This window comes from Alosa sapidissima, chromosome 7 (assembly GCF_018492685.1).
Source record: "Alosa sapidissima isolate fAloSap1 chromosome 7, fAloSap1.pri, whole genome shotgun sequence".
Classification (NCBI taxonomy): domain Eukaryota; kingdom Metazoa; phylum Chordata; class Actinopteri; order Clupeiformes; family Clupeidae; genus Alosa; species Alosa sapidissima.
Genome location: NC_055963.1, coordinates 24,719,817 through 24,741,511, shown reverse-complemented (window position 1 = coordinate 24,741,511; position 21,695 = coordinate 24,719,817). Strand labels below are relative to the sequence as shown.

General features: G+C 39.5%; 2 protein-coding genes across 6 annotated transcripts in view; one reads left to right on the top strand and one right to left on the bottom strand.

The window, feature by feature from the left end:
• The first annotated feature begins 8,496 nt into the window (after window positions 1–8,496).
• On the top strand, window positions 8,497–12,416 carry LOC121714123. The gene is made up of 12 exons (XM_042099322.1): window positions 8,497–9,024; window positions 9,239–9,291; window positions 9,530–9,580; window positions 9,691–9,771; window positions 10,164–10,274; window positions 10,360–10,440; window positions 10,614–10,691; window positions 10,881–10,970; window positions 11,059–11,097; window positions 11,254–11,322; window positions 11,413–11,445; window positions 11,561–12,416. The coding sequence occupies exons 2-12, from the start codon at window positions 9,243–9,245 to the stop codon at window positions 11,620–11,622; spliced, it is 744 nt and encodes a 247-aa protein (XP_041955256.1). The 5' UTR covers window positions 8,497–9,024; window positions 9,239–9,242; the 3' UTR covers window positions 11,623–12,416.
• A 608-nt stretch (window positions 12,417–13,024) lies between these two features.
• The window catches only part of LOC121714119 (plasma membrane calcium-transporting ATPase 3-like), a 29,348-nt gene continuing 20,677 nt past the window's right edge, over window positions 13,025–21,695 (bottom strand). For 2 of the 5 annotated variants that reach the window (XM_042099311.1, XM_042099312.1), the window contains 5 exons: window positions 21,295–21,506; window positions 20,714–20,821; window positions 19,894–20,076; window positions 18,739–18,892; window positions 13,402–13,560 (listed from right to left, as the gene is read on the bottom strand). In XM_042099311.1, coding sequence (XP_041955245.1) covers window positions 13,535–13,560; window positions 18,739–18,892; window positions 19,894–20,076; window positions 20,714–20,821; window positions 21,295–21,506 — 683 coding nt within the window. In that variant the 3' untranslated portion in view covers window positions 13,402–13,534. Of the gene's footprint in view, window positions 13,561–18,738; window positions 18,893–19,893; window positions 20,077–20,713; window positions 20,822–21,294; window positions 21,507–21,695 lie in introns of all 5 variants that reach the window. The other 3 variants (XM_042099309.1, XM_042099310.1, XM_042099313.1) reach the window with 2 other exon arrangements.

Below are 21,695 nucleotides of genomic sequence, written 5' to 3'. Positions count from 1 at the left end.
TTATCCGGAGTAAAATGCACTTTAGATCAATTTACGGATGATTGGGAGTACATACGTTAAGTTGACATCAAAATCATGTCATTCGGATGTGTTTTGAGAAAGTTCGATTTTACTGTTTTTAGTCAAAACTCGTTAGCCTGGAAGTGACCCGGGCATGTCATTTCGCCGCTACTAATGAATAGGTAGGCTACAACATATCTCTTCAAGATGGCTTATGGACTGACTGACTGATTTTTACTTTTACTTTTAATTAAACATTTTTGAGATGACTTTGAATTTTACAACCTTTTTGTTTTTGTTTATTTGTGAAGTGACCTTGGGTGACATGAAAGGCGCTCTAAATAAAATGTATTATTATTTATTATTATTATTTTACCACAGCTCTGGGGCCTATTGCACAAAACTAGGATAAGGGATTAAGCCAGGATATCTTGGTTATCCTGGCTCAATTTATCCGTGATCCAGTTGCACAAAAGCGGGATAGGGGGCAGCAGGATATGTTATGGTATAAATCACCATGGCGATTTATTCTGTGGAGCTAGCCTGCTCAGTCAGCAGTCACCACAAACAGAAACCAATCGTTATTCCACTGCCCACTACACATTGTTATCACATATAACTAGACCCACTGTCATTATTTAAACGTTTGTGATCATTAATTAACTTTTACATATCGCCATTCCCGACCTGTCATGCGACAATGTGACGTCACAGGAGTGCCTAACCATTTCGCGTGTGGTGGTCGCGGCACTAGTTGCAATATTCTCCTAAACAGAGGTGTTGCTGTTTGTTCTGTTGTGAAAGGGCTATCGCTACCTACTTCACACCGTAGAAGAAGCAATGAAGCCGCTCTAGTTGGCATGGTGAATCTGTGATCGGTGGCAGGGTCTATTTGAGGGAGCCGTGAGCGCGCACTTATCCAGGATAGGTTTCACCTGGCTTGATGAATCCGTGTCTGCTCATCCTGGCTTGCTCGTTGTGCAACCAATTAAGCCTGTACGCTCTTGTTTTGGATTCATTGAGCGCAGCTCAGTAACTTATCCCGGATGTCTTAATTCTGCTTTTGTGCAACAGGCCCCTGCACTCTGCACCGTTACAACTAAAGGTCCGCTCAATTAGTGGTTCAGCATAGCCTACCTGAGAGGTATTTCACAAAGGCAGAATTAAGACATCCAAGATAAGTGATAAAGCGAGGTTTGACATAGCTTGTCTGGTCATCCTAGCTCAACTCATTTCACTAATGCCAATCCAGGATGAGTAGGAGCGACTATGTCAAGCCAGGTGTATGTAATTCAGGATGTGTGCGTGTTCTCGTTTCTGCTCCAAAGTGCCCACGGTTGGAATAAAAAAGACGCGGAAAATAGCGTCATAATAGCAATAATGAAGTAAAGTTAGGTCTGATGTTAATGACAGCTATGAATTAACTTATTAGCTTGGCTGTTAGCCTGGTCGGGACCAGGCTAGGTGCAGAGAATAAATCCCCATGGTAACTTATGTGCCATCTCTTTTGTGAAACCAAGTCAAGGCTAAATTCATCCAGGATAACCTAAAAATCTTATCCCATCATTCCAGTGTCAAGTCCAGGGCAGCTGAGGTGTGGCGATGACATCATCGATACGCAGGATGTGCGGTTTCGCTGTCCAAACGAATTCAAAAGGGCTACGGTTTCAGATTTGTCCACTCTGGGACCAGGTTTCAAAAAAGTGCGGTTTCGGGCAGTGCGTTTACAGGATTCGTTTGGACGCTCGGTCAAGACGAAGCAAAACCTCTGCGTTTAACCCAAAAAGCGTCTCCGTGTGGATGGGCCCTTATAGTATTGCCTAACAATACTAGTTTTCATACATGACATTACCTACGATTACACTCCGTAGGATAAATATCACACCTGGTACTGCGCAGCGCCGATAGCTTATGACTTGGTGGACTGAACACTGTTTTTCCCGGTGTTTTTTTATGCATTCTAGCTACTGTCAGTGACGCGAGAGAACAAGTTATTAGGGAAGTGCGGTGTAAGTTTACATTAATTTGTGCGTAGTGCCAGTGTCATTCATTTATTTGACATGTCTTACAACATAAATAAATGCATTCATAGTGCATTTACTATGAGTGCATGCATAGTGCATTAACTACAAAGACGCTTAGAACTCATGTTAAGCCTATAGATGCGCACTAAATGCGAATGCGCGATTTGATGCAAGCAAAAGTATCGACTGTTACTAACAAAGGTATTATAGCAATATTATAAATGTGGCGCGGAATAGCCTAGAACTTTGGTACGCCTAGCCTTTGCACTTGCGGTGATAACCAAAACTAATGTGAATCACGGACTATCCTACAACCAAAGAAAGTAAAGGAGATTATTTGTACCTGCGTTAGCCAAATAAAGGACGGTACTGCACCCTTCACAAACCGTAAAAATTAAGTTTATTAGTTTTACAGTTGACTACAGTTGACAGTTCACTATAAGTCCACACAAACAATTCTGGTTTCCTTGCACTACCCAGTTTTGTTGTAGCCTACTCTGTCTGTTGTATGGCCTACACAGCGCGCAAGCTTTGGTCAATTTCAATTTCAAACAGTGCCACCTATAGGCCTGGGATATGAAGTAACGTGTTGAGTCGTGTTGAGATGGATCCGTTTGGACGTAAATATTCTTGATACGGTTCAAGGGAAGATGGAGGAAAAAAAGGTCGGTTTGGTACGTGTGGACTAGGCCTCAGAGGGGAATGAAAATACATGAATGCTAAGCAATCCAGTTCAATCTCTTTTACCACTGGTAGTAGACATTTCCTATAAATTTTGCCAGGCCCGTTGGGGCAGCAGCACTCGTGATATCTTAGCCACAGTGCCCCGCCTCTATGGTCACATATCAACAGTGACCAGCACAAAAGGTCCGTTTCATTCTGAGAATGAGAATGAAAGTAAATCATATGGCAAAAGCCTTGATTTTCAACTCAACAGGTGTTATCTTCCTGTCTCAAAGACCTTGCATGGTCAGTAATCTCTTTTTACTTAACTGTTTACCGTTATATGATTGGCTATTTACATTTGTCATTTGTTATTGTCCCTGTATTCAATTTCTTAGTATACTGTGTCTACAGAGTGCGAATTACCCCACCATAATTGGGGGGTACTGCTCCTTCACTTCTTCTATGACCATCATGGTCCACTACCATATCAATCCCCACCATGATCGCCAAGTGCAACATGTGTTGTGCAACACACATACTCTAAACATGCGACAAACTGATAATCAGTAGGCTACAGAATATCTCATTGTTATTATATAGACCTATCCAAAAGAGAACTGTCAGAACTCCCAAAAGTTAGAAGTTAAGTGCACTGAAATTCCATTCTAATTACTACTAAAGTACAATTACTAGTAATACCTTTACAAGAAGCCTATTGCCTATTTCATGAAATATTGATTTGGTTTATTTTTAGATTTCATAAGACCTGGAGGTAAGACCCAACCCTCTCATATACTGTATAAACAGAAACCAATTTTCCATTATAGTCTATGGTAGTCAGTGTCAAATCAACACAATTACTTGGAGATATGTGAAACCTGAGCAATCTTTAATGTGATTAAGGAGCTATGAAAAACCATACTACCACAGAAGAACTACAGAGCGGTAACCTACAAGAATCCGATAACCAGAACAAGCTGGGTATCAGCAACACTACAGTATCCTACACCGACAGAGTCATACACACATGCACAAACACAGATACCCCCCAGTACCCCCTGTAATTCGAACTATGTGTGTCTACTGTACACCTTTTGAGAGACTACAATGACTAAGGGGCTGTTTATACGAGAACGATTGCAAAGGAAGACGACAAAATATTTTATCATAAGTGCCTTTCGTTTACACGGCGACCCCGCCATCGGGGCTTGAAGACGCAAAAATCTGAAGTGTAGAGTTTTGAAGATGACCCGGGTTGTGTCTCCGTCTAAACGGCTAAACCAAAGATCCTTGATTACTAGCAAGATAGTAGCCTGGGTGTTCCCATGCTGCCTTGCGCGCGATTTGATTCACGCTGCTAAGGCAGCCTGGAGACCATGGAGCAAATTTTCGCCTGAGATAGGGAACCAATCACAGAACAGGGGGAAGAGCAAGACGATGATGAGCTATGCACAGACGCATTTGATAGACATCCGTGGCACCCAATAAACGGATCTGGGCATTTTTTTCAAATACGAGAAAATGAACGTTTGGTTCCCAGACCACGTCTCATTGAGAAGTGGTGGCGCTAGCCAGGCTAAGCAAGATAGAGCAACGTAATTCGTTACTATGGGAGCAAAACGGGACAGTTCCGGTCTGCATAAGTGGGAGTGTCACCTTACGTCACTAAATAAACTTTCTCTCTTAATAAGCAATAAGAACAGATACACATAATTGTGTTCACAGTATTATTGTCTATAATCATGTATGATACCAATGAATCATTCTTTAGGACATGATATGAATAATTTAATTAGTCATGTGAACCGAGCTAGCTAGTTAGCTAACGCTAGCTTAAAATGCTATACAAGTGGATGGGAGTAGCTATGGCAATACAGCTATGCGCTAACAAGTGACTAGTAGTTGAAGGACTTCGCTTAAACTTAATATACTATTGCAAATTCACTTGAGTATAAACTATCCACTTTAACTAATGTCAGTAATGTTATTCAGCTAGTTGTCATTTCAAAGAAATTACACTTCTCCGTGGATTTCCCCCCCTCCCCCTTGCAATAATCGAACGCGGAAATTGTCGAACGTTTGCGCCTCTCGCTCCGCTTTAACCAGAGCCCGTCTACGGAGAGCCTTGGCACTTCCTATTAAGCCCCATTGCATCGAAGTTGGTTGCAGTTCCATTAGAATTCCACTGGGGGTGATCGCGGGCGAGTGCAGGTTGAATGGGGGTCTATGGAGCTAGACGGCTAAATGTATCTCTTTCACCTGCTTTTCGTGGAAGAATCGTAGATTTTATTGTAGTTTATGCAGGTTCAATATAGATTTTAGATCTAAAGTTGAATGAACGAGTAGTTATGTCCTTTTCATTTCTTACAGGTTGGGTCGTTGTTGCCCATATCACGCTAGCATTGTGCTAATGAATGACGTCATTGACATATTTGAAAGGCTTTTTAGAAGACTTATGTGACTTCAAAAAATATAACAATCAACAGTGTGTATTTTCTTTGCCTCTCCTAGCGAATGCAACATTCAAATTACTACTCAAAAAATTATATCTAGAGAAAAGTGGATATTGAGGGGTAAAGCTCCATAGACCTCCATGCATTCTGCACTCGCCTGCGAGCGCTCTCAAGTGGAATCTGAGGAGGAACTGCACCCAGTCCAGAAACCGGAAGTAACCAGACAGTGCCAATTATCTTCCTATTAGAAATTCTCTGCTTTAACCCTCTCTGGCTAAACCAAAGATCCTTGATTACCTCTCTGGCTAAACTGTCAAATTAGAATGTCTGCGCGTGACGTACCGGGTTCTATCACACCACCACCCAGCGGTCTGGAATGCATATCCAATCGAATATCACATAGTCTTGCGTCTTCATATAAACAAAGATTTCCCCCTGAGAATGCTCGTCTAAACGCGAATAAAAAATGAAGACGAGACGCCACTTCTGCGTCTTCTTTTTTCATCGTCACCATATAAACGTAGCCTAAGTACAGCCTCCCAGCTCTTTTCCTTGTATTCATAGGTATGTTTGTTTTATGCTATGCTACTAAATATTTTCCTGTTATTTCTTTCAAGTAGAAGTTTGCAAAATGTATAGCTTCATTACAACCGTTAGCTCATGGAGTGAAAGTAATGCTTGAAAGACAATATTGTCTGACCAATGCAACTAATCTATTCTATTGGTCCCTAGTGCTGAGTGCCAGTGAAGCCATAGGCCTACAGTTTCCAGGGCTTGAGTTATTAATAGGCTATCTGGTATGTGAAAAACAGACAATTAAGTTCCAATCAGCCAGATATTCAATGAAGATCTTGCTTAGTTTTTTCTTTTTGTCGAACAATCAAAATGTGTGTAAATTAATATTATGTACTGTACACATGTGGTTCTTAGACTGCCTTGAAACAAAATGTGGTGTACGGATGAGGTCCTGCCTGAGGACTAATGAGTGGGAACTTACAGCCAATGCCAAAGGTATGTTAACTTTGAACCTTTTCTCATATGGTCACAGTATGTATTGGATATAATATGGGATTTTATAAACTTTTCATTTGTTTTTTATTTTATGAGTCGTGCATAATTTAAGACAGAGGTTGCAAAGCAGATCTTCCTGAGAAGTTGAACTTACTACCTAACTGTGTATGTGAATGTGTTTGTGTTCAAGGTTGCATTGCCCGTGACTGTAGAAATGCCCTAAAACTATGTGTAAAACAGATCCCAAATTATGTGCTTGCATATGCCACAGCCATGGCAGAAATAGCTGAACAATATGTTGGTTTGTGCCTTTCTTTATTTTTTGGGTATTCCTTAAAGACTGAAGTGTCCCAAAGGACTGTGACTGTCACATCACTCTGATAACATTTCCCTTGTTAATACAGATTTTATTCTGGCTGACTCCTTCTGACTCCTTCCTGCTCTGCTGTCTTAACGCAGACATTAACAATGGAACTAAACTCATTGGTGAGTAAGTAAGTGGATGCTCATTAACATATTTCTCATCTCAATGTAGATTCACATTCTATCCAGATGCAATATCAAGTTAATAGCAGGTTTCATTAAAAGCAAGCATGCTGCAATCTGGCCTACATGACTGTGTTACAAATGATTGGATTGTGTGTTTCCCTTAGACTGTGTAATTGATGATGGCTTGAAGAAAATGGAACCTTTTATCAATCTAATTGGCTCTACCCTGTTTAGTGATCCAGGTAAAACATCAACCTGTATACCTTTTCCTGCATTGCATGCAGTTGTTATTCAGTATTCACACGCAATGTCTTAATTTTATATCGCCGCATAAACAGTGACATATTTAATCGTTTCATATCTTCATTATTGTATAGCTATTCACAATACACTGAAATATTAAATGTTTAAATGAAAAAAAAAAGAAATGTCATCAAGAACTGCAATTGGAATTACAAATAATGTTTCAAATGTCTATTATAGCCTATATGGCATGCTACAAATAATGTTTCAAATGTCTATTATAGCCTATATGGCATGCTGGATTGTTCACGTCGGGAAAGTGTTGGCTTCATATATTGACACTGATAAGTACAGCGACCTCATTAACCAAATAGGTGAGCATTGTTATTGAATTGTTGTTAATGATCATGATTAAATAACTGTAACGCCATATCAAACAACTATATTCTTTTTAACATGTATTGTTCATTTCCTAATAGTGCTGAACGAGGCAACTGAAGCAAAAAGGAAACCCTATGGTAATAGTTTTTTTGTCATTAGCTCTTCTCTTCTTAATTTTCAAATGTTTTGAAGGCATATTTACTTCTACTTTCCCCCCAATCTATTTTTTCCTCAAGAATACATAACGTGTTATTCAAGGGTAAATATGGATGACTGCATTAACATGTGGAATCGAATTTTGGGTAAATATATTATAACAGATAAAATCAAGTTTGACACTTAATATTTACATGATAATGGGAGAGGTGATTATACATGGATTTGCTCTGTACCCTTAGATAAACCATCATGGGTGAAACAACAGTGCAAAGGTATGTTCACTTGAGGTATATTCTGTATTCTGTAATTTTGAACACTACCAATGTTGCTTTAACACTTGGACTAAAGTCTACAGACACTGATATTCACTCAACATGTTCTAATCTCTTATCTCCACCAGATATCCTTGTTACCTTTATCCATGATGTCATATCAGCTTCAGTTAAATGTCAGAAGTCCTGAGAAGAAAAGTCACTGGAAAAGGAATATGCTCACTCTCTTCACACACACACACACACACACACACACACACACACACACACACACACACACACACACACACATAATTCAGCTAGAATGGGACATTTTTCTATGTAGCATTGCCATGTTTATAAGCCACAGTAAACGTAGTCACACACTGTAAACAAAATCCAAATTAAATTGACCAAGATTCCGTTTATAAAAGCAGTAAAGGTTGATATAGTTTTTTACACATCTGATGTTTTGCTGTTTTTGTCACCCTTTCCTCATCTTTTAAATTGTTGAACTTTAACAAAAACTGTTAAAAGAAATATGTATAAAGTGCTTATTATGCAAATACCTGCACTCTCTTTCTCCCACAACCACACACAAACAAACAAGCAAACAGATATTTGAATAACACTGTCAATAGTTGCCATAAACCATAAATAAGGCTTTGCTATCTACTTATTGTGAATATACTCTTTTTATTTGTGAGATATAATCAACTGTGATTAAATGTACCTGTGTTTATTTGATTTATTTGTATGTTTTTATTTAATTTTCCTGTTTAAAGACATACACTACACACTCAAACACAGAAAAAGCGTGAGGTGGACAGGAGTAAAGGAAGATAATGGGAACAAAAGCCAGGCGCACATGGTTGTGGTTGGCATGCTTCTGTCTCAGATTCTGTTATCATTCACAATGTACACAATCTCTCAACTTTTTCTGTGTTGGGGTTGTAAAAATACTATTAATAGTAATACTAAATTATTTGAACAGAATAAGAATGACTTATATACAAGGTAAACAGATGAGTCTTTGAATACCTTTTGAAAATCTCAAAACTAATGCATGGATAGTGTAAAGCTAGTTTAGAAAGCATCTTAACTGGAATATTATAGCAACCACTTTCACCTTTTCTTGTACCACTGCTGGAATAAGACAGTTCCCATAAATCTTGCCAGGCCAGTTGGGGCAGAACTTAACAGTAACTCACGTGATTTCCTTAACAGTGTCCCTGCCTTGATGCCAGAGTGCATGTGCAGTTGGCAGAATTTTCATTTCACTCTGAGAATGAAAATGAAAGCAAACACAAATAAGCACTGATCTTCCTGCCTTGACGTTTTTACAAGGTTAGTAATCATTTTTTAACATTTTGAACATTGGGTACATCTTTTCATAGTGGACATTTTAAGATTCTACTTGTATTGAATTGTGTCAATACACATTGCATGTATACTATCTATTTTATCGGTAACAATTTTCGTGCTTGACATGACAATTAAGTCTGTTTTTATTCTCATTCTAATTCAATTCAATTTCTTATATCTTGCACGGTCTATCTAGAAAGATGACAATGACAAAGTACAAGCTCCCTGCTTTTTGCCTCGTGCTCATAGGTATGTTTATATTTGACTGGTTAAGCTAAACTGCAATATGTAATCACTTACTTAGCGGTTCTTATCATGACACCATTGACTTACAGTACACAGTAATTACAGAAACACAGCTTTTTTTCCATCAAATTTTAAGTGCCATTACAGCAAGTGGCATGATGCGAAAAAATGAAGTGAAAGTGAAGTGAAATGAAGTGGTCATCTTTGACAGAGAGCTCTAACCTACATGTGTTGTCTCCAGTGTTGAGTGCCAGTGAAGCCATACAGTTTCCAGGTCTCCAATTAATATCTGGTAGGTAAAAAGCATAGAAAGTCCTAGTCAGTCACTGAATGAGCATCATGTTTAGTGTTTATTTTGCTAAATAATCCAAATGTTACTGTACACATGTATGTTCTTTGTAGATTGCATGGAAGCTAAATGTGGTGTACGGATGAAATCCTGCCTGAGAACTAATCAGGGGGAACTTACAGGCAAAGCCAAAGGTGTGTTCATTTTGAATATTTTGTTACATGGCCATGATGTATGTTTTGGAGTTCATTTTGGATTTTATGAATTGTAATTTTCAGTGCCATGAGTAATTGCAAAGACAGAGATTTCAAAGCAGTGCCATTGTCTAACTGGAAAGTTGAATACACTACTCACAAAAAGTTAGGGATATCTGGCTTTTTGGTGAAATGTAATGTTTCAGTACAGAAAGTACTGAAATACTGAACTGTTGGCATGCACATTCAAAAGTTTAGAGAAGGTCAAGTTCACCTGTAAAGGTTATAGTGGATTTTAGGTTCATCCTGAAATTTAACCCGAAAGCCTAATCTCCCTGACTTTTTGTGAGTAGTGTATGTCACTTCTATGTTTTTTTTTGCTTGTGTTCCAGGCTGCATTGCCCGCGACTGTAAAAATGCCCTAAAACTCTGTGTGAAACAGATCCCGAAGGATGCGTTTGCATATGCTAAAGTCATAGCAGAAACTGCTGAACAGTATGCTGGTTCGTGTCTATCTTCATTTAATTGGTGTTCGGACTGTTTAGGAAGTGTATGAGTGTGGGACCTGATACCATTTTGTTGGCACAGATGTTGGCCTAGACCTTTTCTCTGACTCCTACCTACAATGCTGGCCGAGGCCTGACACTCACAATGGAACTCAACTCACTGGTGAGAAAGTGGATGCTCAACTGAATATTTGCCACCACAATGTAAATTTTACAGTGCAACATCAGTCACTAGGAAGTTTTATGACAACTACTAAAAAGTTGCACACAGCATGACATTATCTATTACTGTATGTGTATGTAACAAGTGATTGGATTTGTGCATATCTGCCTTAGACTGTGTGATTGATGACCTCTTAGAGAAGATGGAGCCTTTAATTACTCTGTTTGGCTCTACACTGTTCAGTGATCCAGGTAAGCATGAACTTGATGTTATTATTATAAGGCACTCACACAAAGAATCAATATGTCATAATTGTACATAGCATATCAAGTGTCCAGTTTCATATCTTTAATATGCTATAGCTGTTTGTGCTGAAATATTAAATTCTGAATTGAATTCTACTGGAGGAATAAATCTATAATTTCTGTTCTGTCCTATAGCCTATATGGCATGCTGGTTTGTTCACATCGGGAGAATTTTTGTCACGCTTGCAACTGATACAAGTAACCATGACTATGCTGAACAAATGGGTGAGAATTGTTGAATTTAACAACTAAATGTGTGCAACTTCTTACTAAATAACTATTTATAACTTAAATAATGTTCTTTTTCCAACAGCATGGAACAATGCAATGGAAGCACAGAGGAATACGTATGGTAGGCAAAATAACTAGTTTCAATGACTTGTATGTAGCCAATTTACTATTGCTTTCAACTGGTTAAAATATCAGAGTACATTCATCTTAAATAGACCTTGTAAATGCATATAAGCCATATTCAACTGTTTTTTCCTAATACATTTGTCTCTTCAAGTATACATGAAATGTTCGGCAATGAGAAACCCGGATGAAGACTGCATTAACATGTGGAATCGTATTTTGGGTAAATATATTATTCAAGTTCAAATATTCAGTAACTAGACTAGGTGGAAGGCACTAATAACCTACTTATTAAATTGACTTTGTCTTATAGGTACACCAGCATGGATGAAACGAAAAAGCAAAGGTATGTTCACTGAAGGTCTATATTTCAGTATTTTTACCCTACTAATGTTGCTTTACCACCTGAGGGTTTCGGAGTGGACACTGACATTCATTCAACATTTCCTAATATCCACCAGATATCTTCGTTGGTTTTTTCCACAATGTCATATCTGCTTCAGTGAAATGCCAGAAGTCCTGAGAGGGAAAATCACTGGAAGCACTGTAGGAGTATGCCCTCTATCTTCCCTTTATCACACACTCTCTCTCACTCTCACACACACAAACAGGCTTTATGAATAAATTATAAAACTGGTAGCTTACAGCATTCATATTTTAATTGGGTAAAGGGCTGCGCAATTAATTTTCAATAAATTTCAGTTTCAACGTCAATTATGACTTTCAATGATTATGAAAAGTTACCTCTTTGCTTTTCAGTAATGTTTATATAAATAAATAATGTTATATAAATAGTCTTTAAATAATGTATAGTCTTTTTAACGTTTCTCCTCCTTATCCTTCCACCAGACCTCCTGGTATCAGTTTCAAAGTGCCACATGTATAGGCTATATGACTAATTTAAACTGTTAAAACAATTAACAAATATGGTGATGCCCAGCAAAAAAACTTTCTTACATTTTTGTGGGGTTTCCAACCCAGATCCAGCCAGATAGTGGGAATGGCAGGTGTATTAATCTGTCATAATCTTACATAGCATTACCAATTAATTTGAAAGTGTTATAAAAACTTGTTACCTTGAAAAATGGTTCAAAATGTGCGTATGTTAAAATAATGTACGTAATGTGCTTTAAACAGGCATGCATACCTGCACTCTCTTTCTCCCACAAACACACACAAACAGATATTTGAATGGCACTGTCAATAGTTGCCATAAATAAGGCTTTGCTATATACGTACTGTATATTTATTATGAATATACTCTTTTTATTTGTGAGATATAATCAACTGTGATTAAATGTACCTGTGTCTATTTGATTTATTTGTATGTTTTTATTTCATTTTCCTGTTTAAAGACATACACTACACACTCAAACACAGAAAAAGCGTGAGGTGGACAGGAGTAAAGGAAGGTTATGGGAACCAAAATAACCAAACAGAAAAAAAGACATTAACTACAATTCAGCAACAAACAAACAGATAAACACATACATACAAACATACATCATACATACAAACATACATGGATATATAAAGCTAATTTATAAAGCATCTTAACTGGAATATAGTAATTGTAGTAGCAATTGTAATTTTAGCAGTAGTAACCACAATAATAATAATAATTGGAACAGTAATATAATAATTAAAAAGCGGAATGATTAAACCCCTTTATAAGTCCATGTTCCTTGCCAGTTCAGACACTCTGCTGTTGTACCCCCATACACTTCATTCTCTGAAGTTATCCTCTCCGTCCAGTTCCACTGGGGTTAAGTTGTTGGGTCGAAGAGCAGTGGAGATACCATGATGATGTTGGAAAGCCGAGAGGGAAGGTCAACAGAGGTGTTTCTGGTGAGGACGTGAGGGAGGATAGAAACATCTGTAACTCAGTAGTGTCAAAGTCAGTTTTCTCAGTTATATAATACTGCTTTAGGTCAATTCTCCTTGGTCCATCTCTTTGAGATCCACTGGTAGTCCATTAATAAGGTCATTCATGGCCTTTTCTGACTTAAAACTAAAGTGTGAATTTCTCTCTTCCCTCCCTCCCAAGTAATTATAAACACGTCTCAAAGCTGTGCAATGGGCTAGCTGGGATCGGGGAATCAGCGGATTTTCTTGCATCTTTCGGGGTGAGAAAGACGTCACTCTCGGCGGCATTGTTGTTGCAGTTGAGGGTCACGGGGAGGCTCTGCTGTCGGTAGGGGCGGGTTGGGGGGCGGGAGCGGGGTGGGCGTTGGGGGACCTGGGAAGGCGGGGCTCCGTGACGCAGAGCCAGGCGCACATGGTTGTGGTTGGCGCGCTCCGACTCGTCGTCGATGTCCGTCTCGTCAATCAAAGGGATGCTGTTCACCGAGTCGTTGATGATAAACTCAGGGTGCGCCATGAAGTCGTGGATGGAGTTCCTGGACTCTGGCTTCTCGATGCCGTCATAGAGAGAGCTACGGAAGGCATTCACCACCCGGATCTAAAGAACAATGCAAAGGTGGGAGGTGGGGACACAATAAAAAAAAAAGGGGACGGGAGTACAAGATGGGGGTGTTGTGAAGAAACAGAAAAGCAGAGGGCAATTTAGTTTCTCAAGGAGTGGCGAAGGACAACCCATTCTGGTTTTACCTGAGAGAGTGGGGAGATCGTGACGGTTGGACAATGCCACTCTCCGTCTCTAATGCAGGGCAATTTGAGGAGTAAAAGAACTTGAGAATCCAATATTTATCCTATTCAGTCTTGGGAGATGCAGGCCTGATACAATACAGGTTGCTTTGGCTTTCATTTGCAAGGCACACTCTCCCTCATGCAGCTTTAAAATGCTTCTCAACCAAGGAGTGCTTCTGGATGTAATTACGTAAAAACATGGAAACAAACCGAATGATATAAAAATCAGAACCAAAAAATAAATTTAAAACAAAAATGTTAAACCAACTTTTGCTGTTGTCAGTTCACAGTTGGACAATAAAATGGGTGGTTTATGAGCAAATAAAAATCAACAATAACAATGGAAAATTGAATTTAAACATTTACATAAAACACATTCACTCCTATCACCACGCCCTCCTCACTCACAAACACACACACACACAGAGACGCTGACACAAGAAACAATACAGTGATAAATTGTGGTGACTGACAATGCTATGCTATTTGTTGTATACAACATTGTATATAAATGCATCTTTTTGGCATGATCTGTAATATCAGTAAACAGATAGGCTCCGAATCAAATATGATGATTTGTATTCCAGTGGCAAAAGAAATACAGGAGGGAGAAACATGCACAATCATGAATGAGGCACCCATCTTAAAATGCAGGTATTCATTTATGGGATGCAATAGCACACAAAGCAAACAAATAAATACAAGCAAAAATGCACATATTAAGGCAAAGTGCAACAATCTGCCAAGCAAAGCAAGCATACTACCGGTATAATGCAGAGCAAACATAATCAACGGAAAGCTTTAACAAGTCAATCAATATCTATTAACAACCTAACTTAGCCTGCAGAGTAAGGTATTATGGAGATTTATTGTGTTTAGAAGCTGTAAAAAGAAATGTGTCTGCAGTAATTATCATAGTATTCCTCCTGTAAAAGAGCCACTAGAGCTAGTGGTTTCATCATCTGTCCCACTAATCCACAACCATACCTGAGGCTGTATAGATAAACCAATGTGTTTTGTGCATGTTGTTCACAGTGGAACAGTATATAAGTACTGCTTATTTATGGGGGCATACTTGATAAAGGTCACCAAGTACCAAGTGAGTAACCAAGTACATTACATTTGGAATAGTCTACACTGCCCCTGCAGATATATAGAGACTAGTTTTATTGCCAATGGTCTTGGGAGGATTACTACTGTGGGGTAGGCCAGATGGCTAAATAGGGTAAAGATTTCCTGAAAACTAGGCTGGTCTAAAAACTCTAATGGACAGAAACCATCATAAGAAAGTGATGAGACATTACACTCCCTGTTGGTGATACCTACTGGCTTTTGTCTGGGTTCAAGGCAACATTTGCATGCAACGCTTTAATCAATATTTTATCAAAAAACAAAAAATATTTAAAAGGTGGATCTTGAGTTTTCATTGTGAGGAGCTCCACTCTTGAGCAGGTCATTATTATACGGCTGCTGGCCACAAACCACCAGTATGCCCGGCGGTGGCCACAGAGTAATGGCAGGGTGTGACACAAGATGATTCATCCAAATCCATGTTTCTGACAGATGGTACGGTGCATATTTGGAGTGCGTCCAGGGATGACTGCAGCCCAGAACACGTGGTGCCACCAGCAATTTCCCCCCCCCTCTTTTTTTCTGTGATGCTGCCCAATCACATATAGTTTTGTTTTTCTCAGCACCAACAGTCTTTTTTTCCCTTTTTTTTTTGTTTACGTCTAAAAAAATGGCAAAATTGCACAAGGGATATCAGCCAAAGTCAGCCATGCTCAAATTACTCATGAGGAAAACCAAGATCTTATGAGCACTGTGTGCTATGCAGGCAGATAAACATCTGAGTGAGTTACTGGGTGGAAAGCCCATCATTGGGCTTTGCGTACATAATGTTATAAGGAAGTCTGATGGTCCCGGTGATATATATTTATGTTGCAGTGAAGCAGATTAATAAATGGTGTGCTTTTTGACATGCATACAGTGCTGCTACATTCTTTTGCAAAGTTGCTTGCAGCGGTGCATGTGCAACAAAATTCTCCAAGCAATGGACAGGAAGCAACACAACTGCCTGACTAAAATCTTCCAGAAGAAATTTACTTAAAAAAGAACACAGAGAAACGGTTTGAAGCACCTAGGTGGATTTGTTTTTCCAAGAAGCCAGGTTGTGAACATTCATTAAGAGAACACTGGTAATAAAGTAGCCTCCTAATGTTTTCCTCAACACTTTGGATAGCACATTGTAAACTTTCGAGTATAAGGCCCACAGCTGTCAAACTGCACAAAATGTATGGAAATGCAAAATTTATGCTCTTTTGCACAGAGGACAAGAGCATTTTTAAAACGTAATTTTGTTCTTTCACAATGCTGTTGTAGGAGCTTTATGGAAAACATAAAGTCAAACAAAGAATTATGTACATCAAAAGAGTCTTAGATCCTTAGAGTCTTAGATGACTAAGACCCTACCATCTTCCTTGCCTGCTGAGTGCTGAGGCTGAATGCCATTTTATTTAGAGATGTTTAAATAAATGGAGGCTTTTCTGCAACATTGCTGGCTACTGTTTTTACTCTCAAGGGCAAAGCAATCAGAAATACTAAGTTTGCTTGACATTATATCATTTTGGATTACAGTATATTGTAAAAGGGAAAAACAAAATAAATCAAAACCAAAAAACACTGTCTGTCCCAAATGATCACACTACTCTAAATCACTACGGGGGGGGGTATACCATGGGTGTAATATTTAAATTCAGATCAAAACTACATTTAGCATTGTCCATTGACTGTTTTATGTGTTTTGTAAGCAAATTACATGATACATATGACAGGTTCTACCTGGCATTACATGTATTTGGCTTTGGATGACAGACAAGCACAGAAATGATGGGGACAGAGAACAAGCAGACAGACAGTGAGGAGGATAAGAGAGAGAGAGAAAGAGAGAGAAAGAGAGAGAGAGAGGGGGAGAGAGAGGGCGGGGGACAGAGAGAAACAAATATACTGCTATATTTGTCCCAGTTTTAGTGTGACAAGACAATTTACTGAACTGACAACCTCACGCATATCAAATGGAGATGAAAAAGAAGAGTGGGTCTATATTTTATAAGGAACTAAATCACTTGAATTATTCTAATGTCTGCGGATGGTGGTATTAAAACATAATAAAATAAAAAAAGAGAATGATAATTAGTGGATTAGAGGAGTATGTGTCTCGGTTTAAGGTTAGGAATATCTGGCTTAATAATTCTACACAACTTAAGATGCAGATAGATGGGTAAATGTAAGCACGTCTATCCTGTGTACATTTACCTTGACATACAGGACAGGTACACTGAGATGCAAAAGCCTGCTGTGTTTACCTGTATTGAGGAGCTCCATGTGTTGGCTTTCAAAAGATCACCTTTCAATCAGCATCCCAACGCTAAAATGCACACATGCAGCTGCAGAACAGGCCTTTGCATGGCAATGCACACTCTGTATGTCCATTTAACATGACCTTCTACGGATCTCATTATTATCTTAAATACAATTATGTTCATGTATTTCCAGAGTTGTGTAAGTTGGAAAGTTCATTTCTAATTTTTCGACTCTTCCTGTTTCTCCTCTTTATCACGGCAGCACACGGACCAGGACAAGCGATAAAGAAAAGAAACACAACATTCAGTAGCTCCAACTAAATCCAATTAGTCAAAAATAACTAACAAGTAAGAAAGGAAACAGGATTCAACAGCGTGGCAGAGTAACACTGATGTGCCCCTATGTGACACTCAGAACCTACAAAGAGAAAGAAAAAGAGGAGCGAAAAAGAGGAGGGGAAAGAGAAAGAGGCAAGAAAGAGAAACAAAACAAGCTCACAAAGGACAGATAATCAGAGGAAAAACACAGCACATCATAAAACAAATAAGAATGACTTGAGTTTGAACAGGACACTCGTAATACAACACGAGACACACTGGAAGCTTCTTTGTGGAAGTCCAGGCGTTCCTGGAGAGGGATGGAAAAGAATTAGTGTTGATGCAACACAATGCTCATGGCCTTATACTCGAAGGTTTACTACGACTCTACAATGAAAAAAGAAATAAAAGGACTACATCTCAAATTTCTTTGTCCATTTTTAACATCTGTTTTTGTTGTGTTCTGTTTTGTTTGAATGACTGCAACATCCCTTTCTCAAACAGAGAAAGTGGAACTTGCTCAGTTTTGAAAGAAACTTTTGCCTTCTGAAAATGACTCGTGGGAATCGACAAACTTGACTGAATGGATTGTGCCTTTCAGAATGATCAATGTCTTTTTTGTTTTATGACGAATATCTCAGGACCGTCAGAAATCAACTGAATAAACGAGGAGCAAGGCACCAAGAGGAGCAAAGCGAGCCAAATCACAGGCAGCACCAAAGCCCAACGAAGCAGCAAGACAAAGAAATAGCTTCAGATTAACATGAGGTAGTGAACGGGGAGGAGGAAGAGGAGGAGGAGGAGGAGGAGGAGGGGGGAGGATGCAAAAAAGAGCGCCGAACAGCCAACGGAAACATGAAGCTCAAACTAGAAAAAAGGAAAAGGAAACTGGGATGGAAAGACAAAAACGAGGATGACACAGGCACCTGGTGTGAATCCACTTCCTCGGACAGTATCTAGATGCATGTTGGTGGACTCTGTGTGTGTATGTGAGTGTGTGTGCGTGTATGTTAGTGTGTGTGTGTGTGTGTGTGTGTGTGTGTGTGTGCGTATGTGAGTGTGTGTATGTATGTGTGTGTGTATGTGAGTGTGTGTGTGCGATGAAGTAGGAAATTAATTTACGTACATGTGTGGGTATGAGTACTGTATATAGATATAGATGTATCTATATGTGTGTGCACACACATGCATGCCTAGTTGTACATATACTGCACCTAATATGTCCTTAATGTCCGACTCTAACTGAACGGTTAAGTGTGCTATTTGTGCTATACGTTTAGGGCGCCATTTAATGCAAAGTTGGAACTCACTCCCTGGGGCACCCGTGGCATTGGCAGTGGAGAGAACTACGTGAGTGGGGGTAGAAATATTGGTTACTTCGTGGAGCTGGCTGAGCACAGAGGACCGGCGGCGCACAGCCCCCTGAAAGGAACCACTTCTCTTGAAGGTACTCACTACCTCCATCTGCAGGAGAGAGAGAGAGAGGAACATCACACACACACACACACACACATACCGTAATGAGTCTCAATACGTGGGAGAGGAAACAGGGCTGCTCAGTAGTCAAGTTCACCCACAATTACAAACATGGATCATGTGTTAAGTAGTGCTAAACAATCTGTATTTTTGGTCTACTTATTGTAGTGGATATCTGCGGTTCAGTGGAAATCCATTGTTTATATAGGCTGGGCATACTTAAATATAAGCAGCAGCATACTTCACCATTTAGCATGGCACACAAAGCCATAGTGATTTGTATCTATTCGCTAGCGGGCATTTAAAGCCTTCAGATTCATATCTATAAACTCCAGTATATTTTATCGTATAGCAGACATATAACGTTTTAGTGATTCGTATCTACTGCTTTATCAGTGTCTGGTTTCTGTAGCACTACTGTCAAATTTGTTTACCAGTCGTCCATTTTGGACACCTTAAATACACATCTATGGAAGCAGCTTCTCCTCCACAGGCAAAGTGCCTTGGGTTGATGTCAGTGAAACATAACAAGGTCGATATCTGTGAGGTCAGTATGACAATGGCATGACGGTGGAAGGGGTGTGTGGTGGTGGTGATTTTTTTAAGGCATACTGAAATAAATACAATGACTGGGGAGATGTAATGGTGGCACATAGAATGGTGGGCGAAAGGGGATTGGATGTGGTAGGATTTTAAATGTAGAAAAGAACTGGTTAAGATTTCATATCAGACATTACTATAATTATTTTGTATCAAATAACAAAATATATTTTGCTATAAGGCATACTAGGGATAGGTTAGCATTGGACTTGAATTCGGCAGTCGGTACAAAATCAATACTGTCAAACAAAACATTGGTTGAAAAATAAGCACAACCTTGTGCTCAGTACATTCAGAGCTTTTTCTTCCTGTGGGGAAAAAAGTCAGTTAAAAAAAAAAGACAACTCTGCTGAAATGGCAGATAAAACATTAGAAACTATAAACTCTACCTGAGTCTGAATACGGTTGAGTCCTCGGAACCAGAGAATCTGTCCACGGCGAAGCTCGCGTTCAGCGTGGTCGATCTCCTCCTCATCCTCTGCCATATCTTCGTCCATGATCTCATCGCGGCCCGTCCCATGGCCGGCCTCCTTCAGGAACTTTAGCTGACTGGTGGGCACTGTGGCAATGACCTGTGACCCCAATACATTCCAGCTCGGTTAAAACGACACCACAACACATGAGCTCATGGAGGCACATAAACAGCTTATGGAGAGTAACTTAAGGGGATAGGCCTATAGTACTTATGAAGGCAAAGGTCTTGGTCAAATGTGCATGTTGTTAAGTCTCCAAGACCAGATGGTTAATGAACCTTGGAGGACACGTCGGTGAAATAACACTGGCAAATAACCTGAGGCCAGAGGTTTTAACTATGTCAGGGTATATTACACCTGAAGAGGACAGGTTAAAATGGATCGAAAGTAGCTACCACAGGACAACCCAATCCATTTCTGGAAGATTCACCATCTCATAGAGCTTAGTTGCCACTCTGATGAAGTTCATGCAACCTTTATACTAAAACATGTTGGAGTTAGTTAAGTTACTGAGCACAGTTGCAGCTAAACACAAGACCAGGGTGGGAATCCAGGTCCCACCACCCTGTACTGTCACACTCTATCTCTCTGTATCTACTGTGTATCTATATATCAATTCTCCAACTGTTCTCTTGCAGAGCTGCAACCAAACTCAGCAGGCGTGTGGCTGGGTGGGTGTTTATGTGTCTGACAGGTGGACTGGGCTCCAGAGAGTGAACATTAGCAGCAGCAGCACCTGTCCCCAGAGCAGCTCCCCGAGTCCCACGAACAGGCACCACAGCCACTGCTCCACATTCAGGGGAGCACAGCTGAATGGCTTCCCTCCCCACTGCACGATTACGATCTGAGAGGAGGGAAATGAGAAAGGCACAACAGCAGCTATTAAAGTGAGACAGCAGGATATAAGAATTTATTGTCAGTAATAACATCTTGTTAAAGGTAGATCTCTAGAAAATGTCACCCTACAATTATTTACTGGTTTACTATATTTGATTTACATTACATTTGATGATGATTTACATTTCAGCATTTTAAATCTTTTTTATAAATTATGATTATTTTACTCTCAACACAACCCATGTTGGAAAGGTCTGTAAAATATTTTATGTTAGAATATTCATGTTAGTCAACTTTATAGTATACATAATAATGGACCCTCTCATAGACAATAGAGACAACAGATTTATCATTCAGTTTTTACAGATCTATTTTCTAAATGGGAACTAGTAACTTTCTAGAGTTAGATACAGATTAGCAACACATAGGACATTTTATGTCAGACGAAGTTGCACACTGACAGGAACAGCTGAGACTCACCTGTATTCCAAACGTTCCAAACACTATGCTGCAGAATATGGGGTTGGAGAACATGCCGTCAAACACGTTCCTCTCACCGTGGATCTTGCGGGCGTTGATCTCATTGAAGAGCTGCATGAGGACGAAGGTGTTGAAGATGATGGTGTAGTGCTCAGAGGGGGGAGAGTGCAGGGGAGCATTACGCCCGCAGTCAATGTTGAAAATCTTCTCCCCTGAAATGGAAAAGGAGTCAGGGAAAACGGAGTATGATCAGAGTGAACCATTGATTTTAGAAACAAGAATGACAGACAGGCAGACAGACAGGCATGCATTCTACCAGTTCTACTCAGCAGACTCCTCGATAGAGTTCACAATACCACACCATGAATCAACACATATGCATGTGCATGTGTGATATATGG